The following is a 21,177-nucleotide window of genomic DNA, read 5'->3' on the forward strand; positions in this document are numbered from 1 at the left end:
GAGTGGAAATAAGTCGAGGATAACGTTGTTTCCATTATGCAAATTCTGAGCATCATAATTTCAGCATTAGCAATTTTGTATCTGTTTGATCTATTACATACTGTAGGCCTGGCATGATGTAAGTTCAGGTGCCCATTTAAGAGTTATGATACAGTTCCTATAGGCCCAGCAACTCTAAATATAATGTATCTTAATATACAGGACAGTTACGAAATAAATTAATGTCCAAAGATATGTCTGTTTCATTATAATAAAACCCTATTTTGCTGTCATTTTGAGGTCAAGGTGGTCAATTTTAGTTAATGAAATTGACCACATCACCTTGGTATCTTAAATCAATACATTTGACAGAAATATACAATATATTATTTTGTCTTATACTTAGGCCTACTTATTAGAGGAAAAGGGGGTAAAATTCCTTATTCGGTGGCATAAGGTCTTACATCCCCACCTGTCTAGTCTAAAGGAATTCGGGGTGTTGTGACAGCGGAGGAGTGCCCAATGGTGATTGGTTGCAGAGGGAGGTCGCTGCTGCCTAGCCCTCTACTGTAGGTATAAATCCACCTACTAGTTCTCATCAGGGAAAACTCTACTGGAACTGTCTAGTGTCCCACAGTACTTGACTTTTGAGAAGTTAGCATTTTACTCTAAAATAGAAGTCTATTAAGGTAAAGTAAAACGTTTTGAAAATGATTTTTGCTTTGATTTTCTTGGTCTTAAAGCCTGAAACAGATGTGCTTGTTTGAATGATTCATATTTTCTGTTTATAGGGTCAGTGATTTTATACATTGTAAATGCATTGAAAGAAAATTATGATAACACAGAATTAATTTGTAGTAGGAAATAGTAATGTAATTAATTATGCCATTATAAGCACCTGTCTGGTTGTTATAAGACACATTTACCACCAGTTGTTTTTCAGTATCCCTGAGTTTCTATTATGTCTTAGATAGATTGGCAGTCTACTCCCTTGCTTGCTTGTATATAGGTTTATGTTCATCTTCTCTCTGTAGTGCTAATATAGTGATATTGAACTCAACCTTTAATGAGGTTGATGTTCACTGATATGGAGCTCTTCCTCTAATGCTTGTATCCACTGCTGATCATTGTGAATAAACACTAAGTGCACAAATTTAGTTTATTGATGTTAAGCTCTTCCTCCACAGTTATATATATAAAAAAAATGGGGGGGGTTAATCCATTGTTTTTAGTAAGGTATACAATTATTGAATGTATTGAATTAATTGTGTGTACGTATTCATTGTTCACACTTGGAACAGAGATTAATTCCTCAACTTGTCTGTCCTCAGCTAGAGAAATGAAGAACCCACAGGAGAGAGCTCTTCACGTGGCCACCCCACTGAGGGAGAGCCTTGCCCTAACCAAAGTGGCAGGCACCTCTGTCTATCTGAAGCTTGACTCATCCCAGCCCACAGGATCCTTCAAAATCAGGGGCATTGGACACCTTTGCAAGACAGTGAGTGAATCACCCATATCTACAGCTTCGGCTCATGAGTTGGGAGAGGGAAAGGATGTGGGTGGAGGGAGGGTGTGCTTGTGATAAGACTGGGGGATGGTGTTACATAATAGGTTGTGCTAGTACGCAGCAAATCAGTAGTGGGTTGGGGATGTGGATGGTGAGGGGGATTGTGTGTATATATATATAGCATGTTCCCAGTAGGACCAGTCCAGACCAGTTTGAGGTCAGTCCAAGTCTGAACACCAGGTTATCATGGCAATGCGGGGGGGAGGTAGTATTTGTAATGTGGGGTTCTTCTTCTCGTAAAGGGGAACAGAACTGTGAGTCATGTCATGTGCTCATTGTTGTCTTTCAGTGGGCCAAGTGAGGCTGTGAGAGATTTGTCTGCTGTTCAGGTGAGCAACTGATCACAGCCTTGCCTTGAAATCACCATTAAATGTTTTGTCACAATACAAGAAGCGTAACGTTCTCAGAATTCCATAAGCTTATGGGCTCTTTCAGACAAGCACTCTCTGTATAGTATCCATTTTCCTAAAGTGGCCGGTGTCATTGCTCCATCACAGGAGGAAATGCTGGTATGGCTGCTGCCTACTCTGCCCGTAAGCTTGGTGTACCTGCCACCATCGTCGTGCCCAGTGTCACACCCAAACCAACAGTGGAGAGGCTGAGGGACGAGGGCGCCAATGTGGTGATTCACGGCAAGACGCTGAATGAGAGCATTGAATATGGACAACAGCTTGTGGCCAACAACCCTGGATGGATCTTCATCTCTCCCTTTGATGATCCTCTCATCTGGTGAGTGACAGATGCCATATTCAATACACTTCCACAACATCAGTGTTGCTCTATTCTCTGTGTGTGTAATCTTAGTCATAGTAAGAGTGTTTTCCATGAAATTATGAGGAAAGCTAATAAGGGTTAAGAAACATTCCACTCTATTCCAATCCAAATGAAACTTTGCATCAAGGTATATTTTGTTATGTACATTTGATGCATTGTATCCTGAGTGTTAGCATGCTTTACTGAGTAAAGCGTGTACATCATTCTCTATGCTATGATAGGATGGCAGAATATCTTATCATGCAATTGTGTGCTGGTGTTAACAAGAGGAGGGATTTCAGATCATTTAATCCGACAAGGTTACTGAACCCTTTATGGCAGACAGATATTTCTGGTTTATTTCATAGCCAAACACTAATTATACACCTCAGCTGAATACACTTCATTGTTATCAGCAGCATTATAGTGGAACCTGCAGCCTATGTCTTTTCATGAACAATTTACAACGTAGATCAGTTTGAAAGATAGTGTTCCATTCCAACCAACATAGAACGCTGTATACAAAGCAGATTCCAAGGACTGTTTTGCAAATGCATCATGACGTGCTTTGTGAATGAACACTGAAAACTCACTTTTTCAATGTCTTTTCAATGTGTGTGTAGGGAGGGCCATATGTCTCTGGTGAAGGAGCTGGAGTCCGAGCTGCAGGAGAAGCCTGGTGCGATGGTGTTGTCTGTTGGCGGTGGAGGCCTCATGAACGGGGTTGTTGAAGGACTGCGCCGTGCCGGCTGGAACGATGTTCCAGTCATAGCCATGGAGACTGTGGGGGCACACAGTCTCAATGCTGCTATGAAGGCTGGGAAGTTGATCACTCTGCCTGAGATCACAAGGTAAGAGTCACCCTCACACTGAGAGACCAGTCACTGAAACATTACAGCCAAACAGTCATATTTTAGCACAAAAAGGCGATCCCTGTGCACAATAACAATTATATCATTTTCATCTCCACAGCATTGCCACCACGTTGGGCCTGACAAGAGTATCTGCACAGACCCTGAAACTTGCTGGTGAACACACAGTTTACTCCGAGCTGGTCACAGACCAGGAGGCTGTCAAAGCTGTCGAGCGCTTTGTTGGTGAGTATAACATAACGTAGGCTACAGCTGTGTAGAGGGTCATATGATTACTATACCTAGACATGCCCACAAGCCTCTCTGACACAAAATTCCTCTTTCTCCCTCCTCCTCCAGACGATGAGAAGGTCCTGGTGGAGCCTGCGTGTGGCGCTGCCCTGGCAGCTGTGTACTGTGACATCATCCCCAGACTGCAGAAGGAGGGCAAGCTGGCGTGGGACCTGGGACCTGTGGTGATCGTGGTGTGTGGAGGCAACAACATCAGCATGAAACAGCTCCAGAAACTGAAGAAGCAGCTGGGCATGTCATTTAGCTAGACAGACAGACGGCTTTGCGTCCTGCTTATCGTTTCTCCATCACTCCATTCCTCTATTACCCCGATCCTTCCAATTAAAGCTTCCCTACTCCATTGGGCACTACCAATAAGGGCATCCGAACAGGAGTCATGAACTCCACGGGGCCAAATCATTCCAGACTGTGTGCAGTATTGGGCTACTCTTGAACTCCTGAAAGGGGCTGACTGACTGAAGGATTAACTGACTATGGATTCATCAATAGCCTAATGCTACGGTAGATACGTATTGATAGGCATACAGATAATCTACTACTCTGGCAGTAGTAGTCTTTGAATTGAATAACCTAGATCCACAGGCAGCTGGTGGCACCTTGATTGGGGAGGACAGTTTCATAGTAATGGCTGGAACGGAATCAATGGAATGGTATCAAACACATAGAACACATGGTTTCTATGTGCTTGATAACATTCCATTGACTCCATTCCATCCATTATTATGAACCGTCCTCCCCTCAGCAGCCTCCTGTGCCTCGATCCCTCCAACTCAAATCTGAACCTCGAAGCCAGTTCAACTGCTTTTATAAAATGATTATTCCCCTCTAATCAGGGATTGATTTAGACCTGGGACACCAGGTGGGTGCAATGAATTATCCAGTATAACTGAAAGCCAGCAGTAGTCCAGACCTCGTAGGTTAAGAGTTGAATACCCTTGACCTAGATGATTAACTTAGCTAAGTTAACCAAGTAGAGTTGTATTGTTGTTTGTATTTAGAATGTTTTATGTTCATGCAAAATATACCTTTGGTTGTATTTTCTTCTCCCTCTTTTGTACTGTATGAGTGATATTTAAAAATAAATTATATTTATTTTTTCCTGAATATCCTGTCTGGAACACCTTTTCTTATAATCTGTTATAATTAGATGCATTTAATTGGCCAGTCATATGGTTCACTGCAGGCCAGGGGATCAATTTGAAGGTATGACATATCACCGACCTATCCATGACAACCACTGTGAAGACAAGTGTCTTTTTAAACCGTTTATCATTGATATACCAAAATAACACCATACCATGCCAGATTGACTTTGCTAATAACCATGGCAGGTGAAATTAAATTACAGTGTAATTACAATGTCTTCTAAAGAGAAATTTGGTGATATCTGGTCACAACCAGTTCTGGTATGACATAACAAAAGTGTCTAGTAGAAGGCATGTTACGCTGCAAAACTATTTTGACAAGTCTAGCTTAAAAGTTATGATAATCAATATATCTTGGTTCAGGTGTCCTCTAAGATCCTGTCATGTTCGTTATAAAGATCGGACCAAGGCGCAGTGTGGTATGCGTACATTCTTATTTATCTAAAGAATGAACACTGAACAAACTAACGAAACGTGAAGCTATACAAACAAGTGCTGACAGGCAACTACACATAGACAAGATCCCAACAAACACCAAAGGGAAAATGGCTACCTAAATATGATCCCCAATCAGAGACAACGATAAATAGCTGTCTCTGATTGGGAACCATATCAGGCCAACATAGAATTACAAAACCCCCTAGACCTACAAAACCCTAGACATACAAAAACCCTAGACATACTAGTGTACCCACCCTAGTCACACCCTGACCTAACCAAAATATAAAGAAAACGGAGATATCTCAGGTCAGGGCGTGACAGATCCCTACATTTACAGGGTCATAAAACCCTTGTAAACGACCAGCTTGAATGGAGAGTTTTCCTGATGCCCTTGATAAGCCAAATGTATCGAAATAGTGTAGTCTGCCCATTGAATTTACAGTTGAAGTCAGAAGTTTACATACACCTTAGCCAAATACATTTAAACTCAGATTCACAATTCCTTACATTTAATCCTAGAAAAGATTCCCTGTCTTAGGTCAGTTAGGATCACCACTTTATTTTAAGAATGTGAAATGTCAGAATAATAGTAGAGAGAATTATTTATTTCAGGTTTTATTTCTTCCATCACATTCCCAGGGGGTTCAGAAGTTTACATACACTCAATTAGTATTTGGTAGCATTGCCTTTAAATTGTTTAACTTGGGTCAAACGTTTCAGGTAGCTTCCCACAATAAGATGGGTGAATTTTGGACCATTCCTCCTGACAAAGCTGGTGTAACGGAGTCAGGTTTGTAGGCCTCCTTGCTCGCACACACTTTTTCAGTTCTGCCCACACATTTTCTATAGGATCGAGGTCAGGGCTTTGTGATGGCCACTCCAATACCTTGACTTTGTTGTCCTTAAGCCATTTTGCCACAACTTTGGAAGTATGCTTGGGGTCATTGTCCATTTGGAAGACCCATTTGCGACCAAGCTTTAACTTCCTGACTGATGTCTTGAGATGTTGCTTCAATATATCCACATCATTTTCCTACCTCATGATGCCATCTATTTCGTGAAGTGCACCAGTCCCTCCTGCAGCAAAGTACCCCCACAACATGATGCTGCCACCCCTGTGCTCCACGGTTGGGATGGTGTTCTTCGGCTTGCAAGCGTCCCCCTTTTTCATCCAAACATAACAATGGTCATTATGGCCAAACAGTTTTATTTTTGTTTCATCAGACCAGAGGACATTTCTAAAAAAAAGTATGATCTTTGTGCCCATGCACAGTTGCAAACCGTAGTCCGTCTTTTTTATGGCAGTTTTGGAGCAGTGGCTTCTTCCATGCTGAGCGGCCTTTCAGGTTACGTCGACATAGGAACCGTACCCGTTTCCTCCAGCATCTTCAGAGGGTCCTTTGCTGTTGTTCTGGGATTGGTTTGCACTTTTCGCACTAAAGTACGTTCATCTCTAGGAGACAGAATGCATCTCCTTCCTGAGCGGTATGACGGCTGTGTGGTCCCATGGTGCTATACTTGCGTACTATTGTTTGTACAGATAAATGTGGTACCTTCAGGCGTTTGTAAATTGCTCCCAATGATGAACCAGACTTGTGGTCTATAATTCTTTTTCTGAGGTCTTGGCTGATTTCTTTTGATTTTCCCATGATATCAAGAAAAGAGGCACTGAGTTTGAAGGTAAGCCTTGAAATACATCCACAGGCACACCTCCAATTGACTCAAATGATGTCAATTAGCCTATCAGAAGCTTCTAAAGCCATGACATAATTTTCTGGAATTTTCCAAGGCAGTCAAAAAGTCAACTTAGTGTATGTAAATTTCTGACCCACTGGAATTGTGATACAGTGAGTTAGTTATAAGTATCATGCACAAATTATGTCAAATGTTCAGTTGGGTCTGGATGGTTACACTTAGTGAGAATGTGCTTTGGCCAGGTCAGTACGGACCTTGTTGTTCCTCTAATCCTATGTGTCCCTGCCTGAGATGACGGAATACGCTGGAAGTCAAACTTTTTCCCCCTCCCTCATCCAATTGGCCGGTCAGAGGGCTGTGACCCAGTTATCTTTCCTCATTGGCTGGCAGGTCGTTAAAAAGGAGGCAGCAGGCCCTGGGTCTTGAGGTGATCAGCCAACTGTGAAAGAGGCCCTTTGATGACAGGTTTCCTTCCCCCTTTCAAATGACCCAAACTACCTTAAGAGTCCCGGCACAAAACATTCTCAGAATTCCTAACATGCAGCCCAAGATACATGCAGTCTGGGCTTTATATAGCATGCAACAGAGCACAATATGTAGCGTACCAAAGGGTGGAGTGGGGGGTGACAGTTGTCAGACAGGCACAGATCCAGCTGGAACTGGCCTGGCACTTGCTGCTCTGAAAAGGTGTCTGGTTTATTTAGCAGGCTTGGGTGATGTAATACGTGTTGGAGTTGGGACTAGCTAGGGCCCTTAGATAAAACACACAGCAGAAGGATGGCAATAAGGAAGCAGAGTAGCCAGCTTCATCTGTCATGGTCAGCACCCAGTCTTTCACACAATGGTCTGTGGGGACATAAGATAACCAGATCCTTTATCTTTCAAAACCCTTTCGGTAAATGCTTGAGGTTTTGTTGATGTGTGAAGAAAAGCATCACAATTTATCTGACAGGCTATTCTTTGGCAAACACACATTTGAGCAAAGACTGTCAGATTAAGTGGATTTACACTGTGATTAAATGCCAGTGAATGTGGCTGGGGGAAAAAAACACTCAAATAGAAGAAATTATAATATATCAAATACTGACAAACCTTTTGACCTCCTTGGGAGCGTCGGGGCATCCACCATGGCTCTCCACTTCAACTTTTTCAGCGCGAGGGCTTTTGCCTCTTGCCAGGATGTTCTCTTTCCATGTGGGTTGTCGTCCAGCGCCTGTCTTTTGTTTGTTTAAATTTTCGTGTGTGTGTCCTGACAAGAGCAATAAGTCAACAAAACATGCTTACATCAAGACATGTTTTATTGTGACACAGAAATCTCAAACTCCATCTTATCCTTTACCCCTGTATAGTCCATTTTAAAGATCTGTGTTATGTTTGATGTGCAGAGGTAAGACAGTAAAAGTTAATTTAATGCAACCATAAATAATTGTAATAAATATCAAGTAAATGTACAGAACACATTTTCTTATCTCAACACCTCTTCGTATGAATGTCCTTTGTAATGGTCTGTTCTACTCCTCCAAAAGAGGTCGGAATAGAAGGAGCGTCCTTGTTAGCAGCAATTTACCCTTTAAAAGAACAAAACCAAAACTAAATTGGCAAGCAATCCAAACATCCATCTCAAATATTTTGCGGTAACTGTCGTTGTGTTCTTCAGGTCCTGTCCAAGTCAAACGGCTGTTTTACTCACACAAGAAAACATGTTTCACCATGGAGTAGAAGAGAATGAGTGATAGAATCCATCTGAGTTACAAGACATCAGGGCCGGACAACTGCATTTGGGGCCCCGGGGGAACCGACATCCCCAAAAACATAATGCATTTCAACACAGTAAGCCATGGTGCAGAGAAAAATGTGCAGTTTTATAATGATATTCTACACATTTTTTCATGAGGCTAAGATTTTTTTTGCAGTGTTAAAGCGAATTTCCTGCAATTCTACACGTTTTGCCAAGGGGCTAAGATAAGATTTTCCCATTTTAAAGCTAATTTCCTGCAATTCTACACATTTTGCTATCATATGCTATTTTTTGGAGGGGGGGTTGCCCTGCGTGCCCGTTCGGTAATCCGGCCCTGCAAGACATTAAGGTGATATATTACTGGTAATTTCAAAATTGGTAAAAAAATTAAAAACCAACAAACTGGATATCCAATAAAGAATATCCTAGTTAGCTCATTTTTAAATAATATTTTTTCCCTGGAAGAATAGTGCAGAAAAAAAATAAATAATAATTGGTGAAGTGATGCAACAATTTTAAAAAACTGCCATCAAATATAACGTAGAAGTATATTTACATTTTTTCTTTACACAGCTAAACATTTTGGTTATGGGTAAAATAAAACAAAAAAACAAACAGAAATCCTGCTCATTCATCACAGGAAATCTATAAAAAGGCTAAATGAAAGTGAATTCGACCCCCTGGTGTGTGTATTGTGTGTTGGGCAAGGGGAGTCAGCCCACATTCAGTAGCAGTAGCACACAAGCAGCTCAGGAGAACATCTCTCTCTCATTTCACAAAGAAACACAGGTTTCACAACCTGAAATGCAAGTATAGGAGATCTGGAAACACAGAAGGCCAGATCTGGCAACCAGGTAGAGCTTTAGTCTGGTAGTCCAGCTTCAGTGTACGTGACCTTACCCTTCTGCCACAGCTACTAGGATACCTTAAACTCAAAACTGCAACTTAATAGATTAAAATGACTTTTTACATGACTTATATACCCTCTTAATAGATTTGAATAAAATATATTCACTGTATAATATAGGCAGATAGCTAGTTTTGTCCTTTAGCAGTCCAACTTTACAGGCAGTAACTATATAATGTCCTATACAGCGCTTGTCAAGGTTTTGAATGCAGAGAGCTGAACTGGTAATAAATAGGCAGCATCATAGTAGTCCACTTAATATCTAAAATGAACTCTAACATCAAACAATACTCAACTCTTGCTTCCAGAGGAATATTTGGGGTTCCCTTTTCACACAGAGCCTCCCTCTCCCCTTTTTGAGGAAGTGCTGCTTGTGGTAAAGGCATGCCTTAGAAAGATAGTCCCCTCTGGTAGTGAGTGGGAGGGGAACTGTAAGGACCTCTGAAAGAGAAGGAGGATAGGAAGAATAAAGAAAAGTGAGGGGAAATAAGGTGGAAGAGATTAACTTCCCCAATAAACAATAATGGTATGTGCCCCATCACAGCTCCCTCCCACTCGGTGTAGTATTCAAAGAGTTACCTCAATGTCACTCCAAAACTCAGTGCAACCAGAAGAGACACCAACATCAGTGTCAAGGCAAGTGGGGCTGAACTCCCCTACATCAGGTCTGAAAACATGAGTCAAAACACACTCCTGAAAGGCTCAACCTGATTACAATGTTATTGAAATTAAGCGCTGGTACAAAGCCAAACATAAAACAAGCCGAGAAAGGAAAAGCTTCAGTGTGTTCTTGGTAAAGCAGGCTGGCCTTCTGTTCTGTGGGTAGTCCCAGCTGAAGGTCCAGGAGAGGGCGGAGGTAAAGGTGGGCGGGGGATGGGGTGATGAAAGGGTGGGGCTGTATGGGTAAGAAATAGTAGGGTTGGTGTTGAAGCTGCATTTATATGGAGGTGGTGTACTCCATCCATCAGGTCCCTTTAGCCGCTGAGAGGGTCCTCACGGTAGTGGATGGAGTAGCGCAGCTTCTCCAGCATCACATCCAGGGAGCTGTACTGGGGCAGCTTCACCATAAACATACAGGTCTCCACCCGGATGTAGCGAGAGTCTGGTGAACCTGGAAACCACACAAATAGGTAAACATACTGTAGGAAGAAAAAGCAGCTTAAACATTAAACTACATGTAATATTTTAGGCCTAAATTGTATTTCTTCATGGATTTTGCAGGTGGAAATGTCACATGTATAATATAACCTTTAACAAATGTAACATCAAGTGCACTTCTACCATGTTCAAATTAATCTGCAGAGAGTATTATGTAGTCTAGAAAGTTATTTTCAATCAATCCCATGTTCTCCATGTCAATAATGGCCCATACCTCTAATCATTCATTTTTTATTCAACCTTTACTTAACTAAGCAAGTCAGTTAAGAAAAAATTCTTATTTACAATGACAGCCTACCCCGGACAAACCCGCCCCTAACCCAGGAGCTACATGTGCTCTAATCTAAATGTGCAGTTCATACTGCTGTGATTGGAGTCTGACTTAGTGTAAAATGTTTTTGGGAGTCGTGTCCAAAATGTGGGGTAAAAAGTACTTTGAGCAGTTCCAAAAATCTTCATTGGAGCCTGATAAACTACAAGCCGATAAACAGTTCCCTTACTTGAAGTCTATACAGTAGGCCTAATACACAAAGCAGAGTTGTGAGGTAATTCGTTTTAAGAAAACCGCTCTGTATCTTCACCCCATAGAACAACCCCTACTAATTTCCAGACATAATAAATCCAGGATGGGTAAAAAATAGCAAACAAAATGTTCAATAATTCCAAGGTTTGAAGACAACAAATCAGATAGCAACACGAGTGACCGACTTGTACACACCATACACAGACTTTTCCCAGCACTTACCTGCTGCCCCGTCCGAAGGGGCGATCTTCATGGGGTAGGGGGGTACGTGGGCGGTGTCCGGGCCCCCGTCCTTGCAGGGGCAGGTAAAGGGGATGCGCTCCTGGTTGCAGGCAAACTTTATGAACTTGCAGAGCTCCTCCTGGGTGAACATCTCCAGGGCCATCCAGAAGAACTCAATGTGCTGGTCTGTCTCCATCAGACCCACCTGGTACATGGTGTGGGCCTACGGAGGGAGAGATAACAGGGGTTCAGGCAAAAGGGCCAATGATGAGACTCTCCTAGGTAAAGATATTCACTATTACTGCCATCCAAAAATATAGTGATTTCTTCGCATTACTCTATACCGAGACCAGGGTAAAAAAATACAAATAATTGTAGCACTGGTGCTCCTAACTTAGAGAAGTTAGGAGCACCACAAAATGTAGGAGCACCAGAAAAGTCTTTTTTTTTAAATTGATTGAGATATAGCCGACATTGGGCCTATATGAATCCTGCTTACTTTTAAAGCACATCTCCTGAGGAAAATATCAAATTTTCCTTTCTTTCTGTGCCACCAAAAGTTTGCATATACTTGTAAAAGTTACCAGCGCTGCACGATATTGGGGGGGAAAAAAAACTGATTTTTTTTTAACCAAATCTTGCGATTTGATTTGCGATATAGAGCAAAACACTTGGGTGAACTGTTGAAATCATAGAAATAGAATGCTTATTCTAATTCTATGGTTGGTGTTGTTTGGCATGACAACAAATGAAAAAGCCAGATAGGAGGGTAGGAACCAAAGTGTTGGTCAGCGTTTCCAGGGGGCTCTAAACACATTTGAATAGATTTTGCATTTAGACAAACATTTTAGAATAATCTATCAGATTCAGAACATGCCGTTGCACAAACACACTGATCTACACCACCACCGGTAGCAACCTGTATTAGAGCTAACATTTGCTTTGCACTAGCTAGTACATTTATCTAAATGGCATTTAGTTAGCCAAAAGCTAGTTAGCAATAAGCATTTGTGATTAGTATAATTTTAGGCACATGCCAACTAACAGAGATAGAGAAAACATGTAGATTCATATTTAGAAGCAACTTGGAAAGCAGCATCATTCTTGTTTTGGAAAAATATATTGATTGCATGAATTGACAACATGTTGAGAAAACAAACAGTAAGGAGTAACTGTGCTGGCTGCTTGACTGCCATGGGGCGGGGCTCAGGTGTGTGGCCCGGGAACTGGAAGCAAGCAGCCATGGGAGGCAGCCTGTCTTTTTTTAGCAGTTTAGAGAAGAGTGTTGCGGCCAAAAATAGTTACGCATTGAATTTTTGGGGGACTTTCTGTAAGTCGCACTGGCGTCCCAAAATAAAACTACAGGTCGCACAGCAAAATATTTTGTCACATACGCAACCAAATTGGTTGCACTTTAGAGCCCTGGCTGTGACTATTACTTCTTACTGGTGGATAAGGATGAGGGCAGTGGAGTGTTGATTGGAGCGTCCTAGGGTTTCAGAAGGGGGTGTGTACAGCAGGTTTGAGGTGGCAGGTGTATGCGTCAGCTACCTTGAGGAACTCCAGGTTGATGTAGGGCAGGCCACAGGTTCGTAGCTCCACCTCCAGGGGGCTGAGCATGGTGAGGAGCTGCAGGGGGATGATGGAGCCCAGGCCCGCTCGCACCGCTGTCATACACTCCACATTCTGAAGCTCCTGCAGACGCAGGCCCCGCACTGCTCGCGCATACACATCCTTATTCTCCCAGCTACACACACACACACACACACACACACACACACACACACACACACACACACACACACACACACACACACACACAGTTTAGATGGATAGAGGGGTTACACAGAGATAACACATTCTGTCAAAGTCAGAAAGTACTCTAGACTACATGAGCCAAATTATTTTTAGAGAAGAACTGATGGGTAAAGGGAATCATAGTACATCAACAGAAACCCATGTGAACTGAACAAATCGCCTGGCCATAGAGGCAGAATGTCCCTGTACCTGACACTGAGGTTGTGTCCCCCTTGGCACAGCTCCACCTCCTCTCCGGTCATGGTGATGTAGGTGAAGGTGCAGCAGGGCCGGCTGGGGGAGTCGGGGCTTTCTCCTGAGTGGTGCTGGGACGAGATCTCTGCACACAGGGCCTCCAGATCATCCTCCTCACTCACCTGGGGGGCAGAGGGCAAGGGTTGTGTAGAGGTCAATGGAACACTGACCTTGGGGACAAGAGGGGACAGTGGAATGGAGAAACTACAGTCTGGATGTGAACTATAGAAAGCAGTGACCGTAGGGACAGTATAGAGTTACAGTAGAAAGGGATTGGTCAATAGGCTAGCTACTTGCTGAACCATGGAAAACCTGCTTCACCAGTTCTGATTAGTTATTTAGATGATTAGATGAAGACTAATCTCTTCAGTGGGTCAAATAATTGAGTGTCGTCTGGCCCAGGAGTGTTAAGGTGAACGGAAATGCTCTGGCGCAACGAACCGCCCTTGCGGTCTCTGCCTGGCCGGTTCCCCTCTTTCCACTGGGATTCTCTGACTCTAACCCTATTGCAGTCACTGGCTTACTGGTGCTCTTTCATGCCATTCCTAGGAGGGGTGAGTCACTTGAGTGGGTAGAGTCACTGATGTGATCTTCCTGTCTGGGTTGGCGCCCCCCCTTGGGTTGTTCCGTGGCGGAGATCTTTGTGGACTATACTCGGCCTTGTCTCAGGATGGTAAGTTGGTGGTTGAAGATATCCCTCTAGTGGTGTGGGGGCTATGCTTTGGCAAAGTGGGTGGGGTTATATCCTTCCTGTTTGGCCCTGTCCGGGGGTATCATCGGATAGGGCCACAGTGTCTCCTGACCCCTCCTGTCTCAGCCTCCAGTATTTATGCTGCAGTAGTTTATGTGTCGGGGGGCTAGGGTCAGTTTGTTATAACTGGAGTACTTCTCCTGTCTTATCCGGTGTCCTGTGTGAATTTAAGTATGCTCTCTCTAATTCTCTCTTCCTCTCTCTCGGAGGACCTGAGCCCTAGGACCATGCCTCAGGACTACCTGGCATGATGACTCCTTGCTGTCCCCAGTCCACCTGGCCGTGCTGCTGCTCCAGTTTCAACTGTTCTGCCTGCAGCTATGGAATCCTGACCAGTTCACCGGATGTGCTACCTGTCCCAGACCTATTATTTGACCATGCTGGTCATTTATGAACATTTGAACATATTGGCCATGTTCTGTTATAATCTCCACCTGGCACAGCCAGAAGAGGACTGGCCACCCCTCATAGCCTGGTTCCTCCCTAGGTTTCTTCCTAGGTTTTGGCCTTTCCTAGCCAACGTGCTTCTACACCTGCATTGCTTGCTGTTTGGGGTTTTAGGCTGGGTTTCTGTACAGCACTTTGAGATATCAGCTGATGTATGAAGGGCTATATAAATAAATTTGATTTGTTTCTGGTCAGAGCTTTCAAAATCACCCACCCTTTTTCCAGAAAGAGGAGTCACTACATTACACGCATCAATGTCACTGCCCATATGACTGTCTATATGACGACTGTCTCTTACACTCTCAATCTTCTTGACGTAGTTGTATGTGAGCAGATCGGCCTCCTGCAGGTCCTGCTCTGGGTCCAGGGGCTCACCCACCAGGCCCTTCCAGAAGGAGCCCAGCAGGTCCAGAGGCAGGGGCACGTCTGCTCGGATGGCGATGCCCAACAGCTGGCCAAAGAAGTGCAGCAGCTGCTCCTCCGCATAGCTGATCGGACAGGGCGTCAGAATATACTTCCCCTTTGGAACAAATCGGCACAAAAGCACCACAATCAAGTTAGACCCTCCTAGCCTATCAGTAAAGCTGTGATCATTACCCATGCAGTGCTCAACTGGTTTGCAATCTAGACATGGTTCATACTCCTAGTATATACTGTGGGGAGCAGGATTAATACAAATGTACACAAACTATTTGGACATTATTTTCTCCCTGGTGTTAAAATGGTGCTGCAACCAGGGCATACTGAGGGAGAAGGCAGATTGGCGTGTCACTACAGTACCTTGTTGCGGTTGGCTGCTACACTGGGACAGGGGAGCAGCAGGGAGAGGGCAGAGCTCTGGAGTTCCTTACACACTTGCCACAGGAAATGACGGAAAGAGCCGCCTGGGGAGACACAGAGGTCAGGGATCAACAGACAATGTTTCACCTGCAGTCTGATCCAAGCGGACAAAGTTAGGGGAAGAAGGTTAATACTAACTGGTGCCGTGGACCTCCTCTCCAGTGAAGCGGATGTTGAAGGCATAGGTGGGGTCTCCTCCGCTGGCCAGCTTCACACACAGCTGGGACGAGGGCACACAGGCCAGCTGGCGTGCCGCCTGGCAGAAGTAGGTGTTCTCTGATGAAGGGATCTCTCCTGGAGAAGCACACACACCATCAACACTCAAAGTAGAGGGCATAACGTGAATGAACGTAAAACAGGACTCTGGGCTTGCACTATGAGCTCACCTCCTACAATCTCCAGGGGGTCCAGTGTGATCTCGGGGGCAGCGTGGTCTGCAGTCCGCTGTACTGTGGCGTTCAGCACCTGGTTCATCACAATCACTTTGGTATCATAGAACACCAATCCTGCATAGAGATAGGGTGGAGGTAGAATGGGTGGAAGGTAAGCAAGCTTTAATCCAGTTCATATTAGATATTCAAGGTTTAAACAAACACGAAATTCCGAGATCCGACCCAGGACCAGAGCAGGTCTGGGTCATAAATTCCGAATTTTGTCTCGTATTTGGTCTGATATAATTACCATGAGCCTCGGGTATGTGCAAATCAAATTGATTTAACAACTGGACCCAATTGGCCCTGTACTGTTAATTTAGTGTTTGTGTGATGAGAACTGCCTTATTATCAGTGTCAGTCAATTGTAATTCAATAAAACATATAGCTTATGCCCAGCTGAAACTGCTTCCAGATGCTCACCTCACGTGTGCCTACTGCTGGGGGGGATAGAAAGAAGACTAAAAGGGGCCTTGGCCTAGGCTACTGTTGATTGCCAAGTGCTTTTTCATTGATGTAAAACCAAAAGTTAGAGAAGAAAGAGTAGAGTGAAAAGAAACCGACAAGGGGAATGTCCTCGGGGACATTTTAATATTGTAGTGGACAAAGATGAGAAGAATATTGGTGCGGCCAAATGGACTGTGCACAACTCGCAATTCAGGTTTGATGCAATTTTCTACCTTTTATTTATTTTCTTATTTATTGTCAAATGTTTAGTCATTACTATCATCATCATTGTAAATCATTATTATAGGCCTATTTAATAATCTAAACCAGTTCTCTAAATAGCCTACGCAAAAAGTGTTTTGTTTCATTTTGCTGAGACATTTTCGTTGGCTAAATCATGTTCTGTCTTTTTAATTTTGTGCTTTGTATTTAGTTTAAGGTTAAAAGCAGGCTAGTTGTAAAATAAGTAGTAGTAGCCTATTGCTGTCATTTGTTAGGTAGGCCTACAGTAAGCAATCGCCGTTGTTGGTTATAGCCGCAATATAGGCTTAGCCTGTTATAACTTTTTTGAAGGTTTTATTCTGTTGAGGCATTTGTTGGCCAAATTAAGTTCCAGTTGTAATGTGTTTGCCGCAATATAATATAATTACCAGTAGGCCCACTATGCTACTCAGATTCAAACCATGAAAAGGAAAAACCAAAAGATGCTAAAACTTAATTGAATGCCACAATAAAATAACCTGTTCGTATTATATATAGTTAAGACACTTGGTGAAGGTTTGGTGTGCTATGGCTATCATTAGCCTTAGCTACTGCAGGCCTGTGAAGGCAATGCGTGCGCAACAGCACTCCAACTGACTCTGACAGTTTCCTTTAATCTAACAAGATAATGCTCTTTGGACCCCTTGACGTTTTCCACATTTTGTTAGGTTATAGCCTTGTTCTAAAATTTACTAAATATTTTTTCCCCCTCATCAATCTACACAGAATACCCCATAATGACAAAGCAAAAACAGGTTTTTAGAAATATTTGCTAATTTACTACAATATTACACTAACATAAGTATTCAGACCTTTTACTGTTGAAGCACCTTTAGCAGCGATTACAGCCTCAAGTCTTCTTGGTTATGTATGACACTACACGCTTGGCACACCTGTCCCAAAACCACTCCTGGCTCGTGTTGGCTGTGAGCTTAGGGTTGTTGTCCTGTTGAAGGTGAAACTTCACCCCAGTCTGAGGCCCTGAGCGGTTTTCATTAAGAATCTCTGTACTTTGCTTCGTTCATCTTTTCCTCGATCCCGACTACTCTCCCAGTCCCAGCCGCTGAAAAACATCCCCACAGCATAATGCTGCCACCACCATGCTTCATGGTCAGAGTCTTTAGGTACCTTTTGGCAAACAAAAGCGGGCTTTCATGTGCCTTTTACTGAAGAGTGGCTTCCGTCTGGAGTACTCTACCATAAAGGCTTGATTGGCGGAGTGCTGCAGAGATTGTTGTCCTTCTGGAAGGTTCTCCCATCAGAGGAACGCTAGAGCTCTGCCAGAGTGACTATCGGGTTCTTGGTCACCTCTCTCAACAAGGTCCTTCTCCCTCAATTGCTCAGTTTGGCCAGGCGGCCAGCTTCAGGAAGAGTCTTTGTAGTTCTAAACTTCTTCTATTTAAGAATGATGGATGCCACTGTGTTCTTGGGGACCTTCAATGCTGCAGAAAGGTTTTGGTACCCTTCCCCAGATCTGTGCCTCGACACAATCCTGTCTCTGAGTTCTACGGACAATTCTACGGACAATGCACTGTCAACTGTGAGACCTTATATAGACAGTTGTGTGCCTTTCCGAATCATGTCAAATCAATTGAAACAACCACAGGTGGACTCCAAGTTGTAGAAACATCAAGGATGATCAATGGAAACAGGATGCACCTGAGCTCAATTCCGAGTCTCATTGCAAAGGGTCTGAATACTTATGTAAATAAGGTATTTAATTTTTTGTATTTTTTTTGCATACAATTGCAAAAAATAATTGAAACCTGTTTTTGCTTTGTCATTATGGGTTATTGTGTGTAGATTAACAAGGATTTTAATTTGAATTTATTCCATTTTAGAGTAAGTCTGTAACGTAACAAAATGTGGAAAAACTCAAGGGGTCTAAATAGTTTCGGAAGGCACTGTATGTACAGCAGTAGTAGCATATCTGAAAAGTATAAAGAAATCTGTCGATGTCGGGAACATAGCGCTGGCATATCTCCATCTGTATTTCAGTCGCTCTAGGGCTATGCGTAAGCATGTCTCCCTTAACCCTTAGCCCCTGCGAAAATCTAACTAACATAAAAAATACCCATCAAAATCTGTCTGTTTAAGCTAGAGATATGTTATTTTTTGCATGGGCCTGCGTCTCAATAAACCGCATCCACCGATATCGACCTTCCGCATCTGCGGTGAAAGGTGGCAGAGCAACTGTAGAGCGGTGTTTTTCAGACCTTGAGACATCTACGAAAATCGGTCTTCTCACAAAATCACATGTAGCGTCTAAACAGTTTGGACTATTGAAAGTTTGGATTGAAAAACTAGACTCTCAAACACAATTGTATTCTCTAGGACGCCCACAAGCCTCACAAGACTCGTCTGAAGGTCCCCAGTACCAGTTTAAAGTAATTATGGAAGTATATATGGAGATAGTTTAGAGCCTAAAATATGGGGATATTTCTCTTAGATATATGGCAGACACTTCAGAACAAACTTCCTTTAGATTTTGGGGGGGACTATCTGTTGTAGTTAATCTGTTATTCAATGTGTTTATGTTAGCTAATAGCAGTAATGCCAAATTCAATGTTTCATCCAATAATTTTTTTAAATATATATATTTTTTTAGACCTTAGTAAGTCTTAAAATTCTAAATTAAATAGCAAAATAATCCTTGGTATGACCATCTTAAAACAATTCCATGTTCGCTTAGACCCCCCTCCCCCGGCTTAGACACTAGAGGGTTTATATATATATATATATTTTTTTTTTAATATGAATACCATATAGTCGACACTTATAATGCATGCAATGCCCTGATGCATTTAGTGGTCAGATCTTTGACAGGTGAACAATTATTGTTTTAGGGAAAAAAACAAAAAAAACAATTAGACTGAAGTTTTTAATATGGTACACATCGAAACAAGTATTTTTTAAAGACAATTAACTGTGGATATTTTGGCCATTACTGTTTTTTTTTATTGATGGCGCTGGCAGCACCCAGTTGGAGGTTTCTTTCTCACACTTTTTCTACTCTCAGAGCCGAACAAGCACGGGTCTGTTTTCTGTGGTCCTTTTCGGAACATGTCGGACTGTCCTCAGGTCCATTTGGAACAGCTCTCCATTTAACTTTATTTATTTATTTATGGGCATGGTGGGAAAGCTACGGATCCAATTTGGAACTTTTTGGACCCATGAAGACCTCTAGTTCATATGCCCCCCCTAGACCCCCAGAGGCAGTCACAATGTAAAACGTTTTAAAGATTTATCAACAGGTCAATGCCCTGATACAAAACCAGTCCTTAATGACCCACATACAGCACACTGTGTGCCTTTGACCTGACAAAGCTGTGCTGAGAAGTTATTGTTATGTGTGTGTGTGTGTCACCTTTGGCCCCACAGAGCAGTGCTGCGATGCTGTTCTGGTAGGTGTGTGTTTGTCTCAGCTCCACCAGGGGCAGGAAGAAACTCTCCAGGGTGTTGTTGAGAGACTGCAGTAGAGCAAAGCGTAGACGCAAGCTCTCCACAGGCACATCTACACACACATCAGAGAGAAGGGAAATGTGAACACAGCAACACACATACCCACCCACTAACCATGTAAACACACACACTCACAATCTCGTTCACTGACATTCGATACCATACAAACATGTAAACTGATGACGCGGTCTGTCAGTGAGTAGGTCACATACTGAGGAGACAGGCCACGCGTGGATCAGCGATGTCACTGGGGTCCAGGTAGGCCTCGTGGGGGTGCAGCCTGGCAGGTGTGATGGCCAGGTGACCACACAGCCTGTTGATGTACTGAACCAACGCTACGTCCATCTCCAGACTCCACCTCCTACAGGCCTTCTGGGCGTGACGCGTGTCTATACAGGTACACCTGAAAACAGAGGAGAAGGGGAACAGCCACTAGATATGAAAAGACCCTCTTCATACATATGTCTTAATCTTACCCCAGCTGACTTTCTCTGATTACGCACTATACAGCGTAGTAGTGTGATGCAGATAAATATTTTCTTAGTGTACATCGTGTAAACATGTGATGTGTTGACGTAACAGTCACAGTGTGTTCAATGCTCTGAATGTGTACAACCTGCTCCAGTCATTCCATTCCCCACTCAGCTAGGAATGTGACCTACCATCCCCAGGCTGCCTGCAGGGACTTGGGGGGGGGGGTGATCTACCATAGGCTGACTGCAGGGGCTAGAAGGGGGTGTGTCACCAAGCTCACCTTTCAAAGTGGAGGTCGTAACCGCAGGCCAGAATGGCCCTCCACACGCTACGGATGTCCTGCTTGGCCCGGTCCACAGCAAACTTATGGAATCCCTCCAGAGTCAGGTACTTCTCCTCTGGGACTATGTCAGAGAGAGGGGCGAGGGAGGAGATAAGAAATATATAAATACATGAATTTGCACATCTATATTATAACTTGAGGGAAATCTTAACATACCTTAAGGGAACATTTTGACATTCGCCATATGGTTAGTGAGAAAGTCCATATTGCAAATGTACGGTCCCTTACCAGACGTCCGAAAACGTTTGTAAAATTCGCGGACGGCGTCGGGAAGTCATCTACCGGGAAGTCATCAAACGAACTCTCGGACATTCGGTTTCCGTTTTATAAAATAATCCAATTTTGGTCATTTTTCCGCTGTCCCAATAAATCCCACAA

The 21,177-nt window shown here is 43.2% G+C and overlaps 2 protein-coding genes across 6 annotated transcripts in view; one reads left to right on the top strand and one right to left on the bottom strand.

Annotated features, from left to right (window-relative positions):
• Positions 1-564: 564 nt before the first annotated feature.
• Positions 565-4,566, top strand: LOC112233516 (L-serine dehydratase/L-threonine deaminase-like). Its single transcript, XM_024401202.1, is given in 7 exon segments — positions 565-668; positions 1,311-1,477; positions 1,836-1,875; positions 2,044-2,275; positions 2,923-3,150; positions 3,272-3,396; positions 3,511-4,566. Coding segments are annotated over 6 exon segments (984 nt in total). The 5' UTR covers positions 565-668; positions 1,311-1,318; the 3' UTR covers positions 3,711-4,566.
• Positions 4,567-8,023: 3,457 nt separating this feature from the next.
• The window catches only part of LOC112233519 (probable E3 ubiquitin-protein ligase HECTD4), a 69,562-nt gene continuing 56,408 nt past the window's right edge, over positions 8,024-21,177 (bottom strand). For 4 of the 5 annotated variants that reach the window (XM_024401207.2, XM_024401205.2, XM_024401206.2 and 1 more), the window contains exons 65-75: positions 20,737-20,860; positions 20,195-20,385; positions 19,888-20,034; positions 15,768-15,887; positions 15,520-15,675; positions 15,322-15,425; positions 14,840-15,061; positions 13,299-13,465; positions 12,843-13,038; positions 11,292-11,514; positions 8,024-10,499 (exon numbers count right to left, since the gene is read on the bottom strand). In XM_024401207.2, the coding sequence (XP_024256975.1) occupies positions 10,363-10,499; positions 11,292-11,514; positions 12,843-13,038; positions 13,299-13,465; positions 14,840-15,061; positions 15,322-15,425; positions 15,520-15,675; positions 15,768-15,887; positions 19,888-20,034; positions 20,195-20,385; positions 20,737-20,860 (1,787 nt within the window). In that variant the 3' untranslated portion in view covers positions 8,024-10,362. The remainder of the gene's footprint in view (positions 10,500-11,291; positions 11,515-12,842; positions 13,039-13,298; positions 13,466-14,839; positions 15,062-15,321; positions 15,426-15,519; positions 15,676-15,767; positions 15,888-19,887; positions 20,035-20,194; positions 20,386-20,736; positions 20,861-21,177) is intronic. The other variant, XR_002950769.2, reaches the window with a different exon arrangement.

This window comes from Oncorhynchus tshawytscha, linkage group LG04 (genome assembly GCF_018296145.1).
Source record: "Oncorhynchus tshawytscha isolate Ot180627B linkage group LG04, Otsh_v2.0, whole genome shotgun sequence".
Classification (NCBI taxonomy): domain Eukaryota; kingdom Metazoa; phylum Chordata; class Actinopteri; order Salmoniformes; family Salmonidae; genus Oncorhynchus; species Oncorhynchus tshawytscha.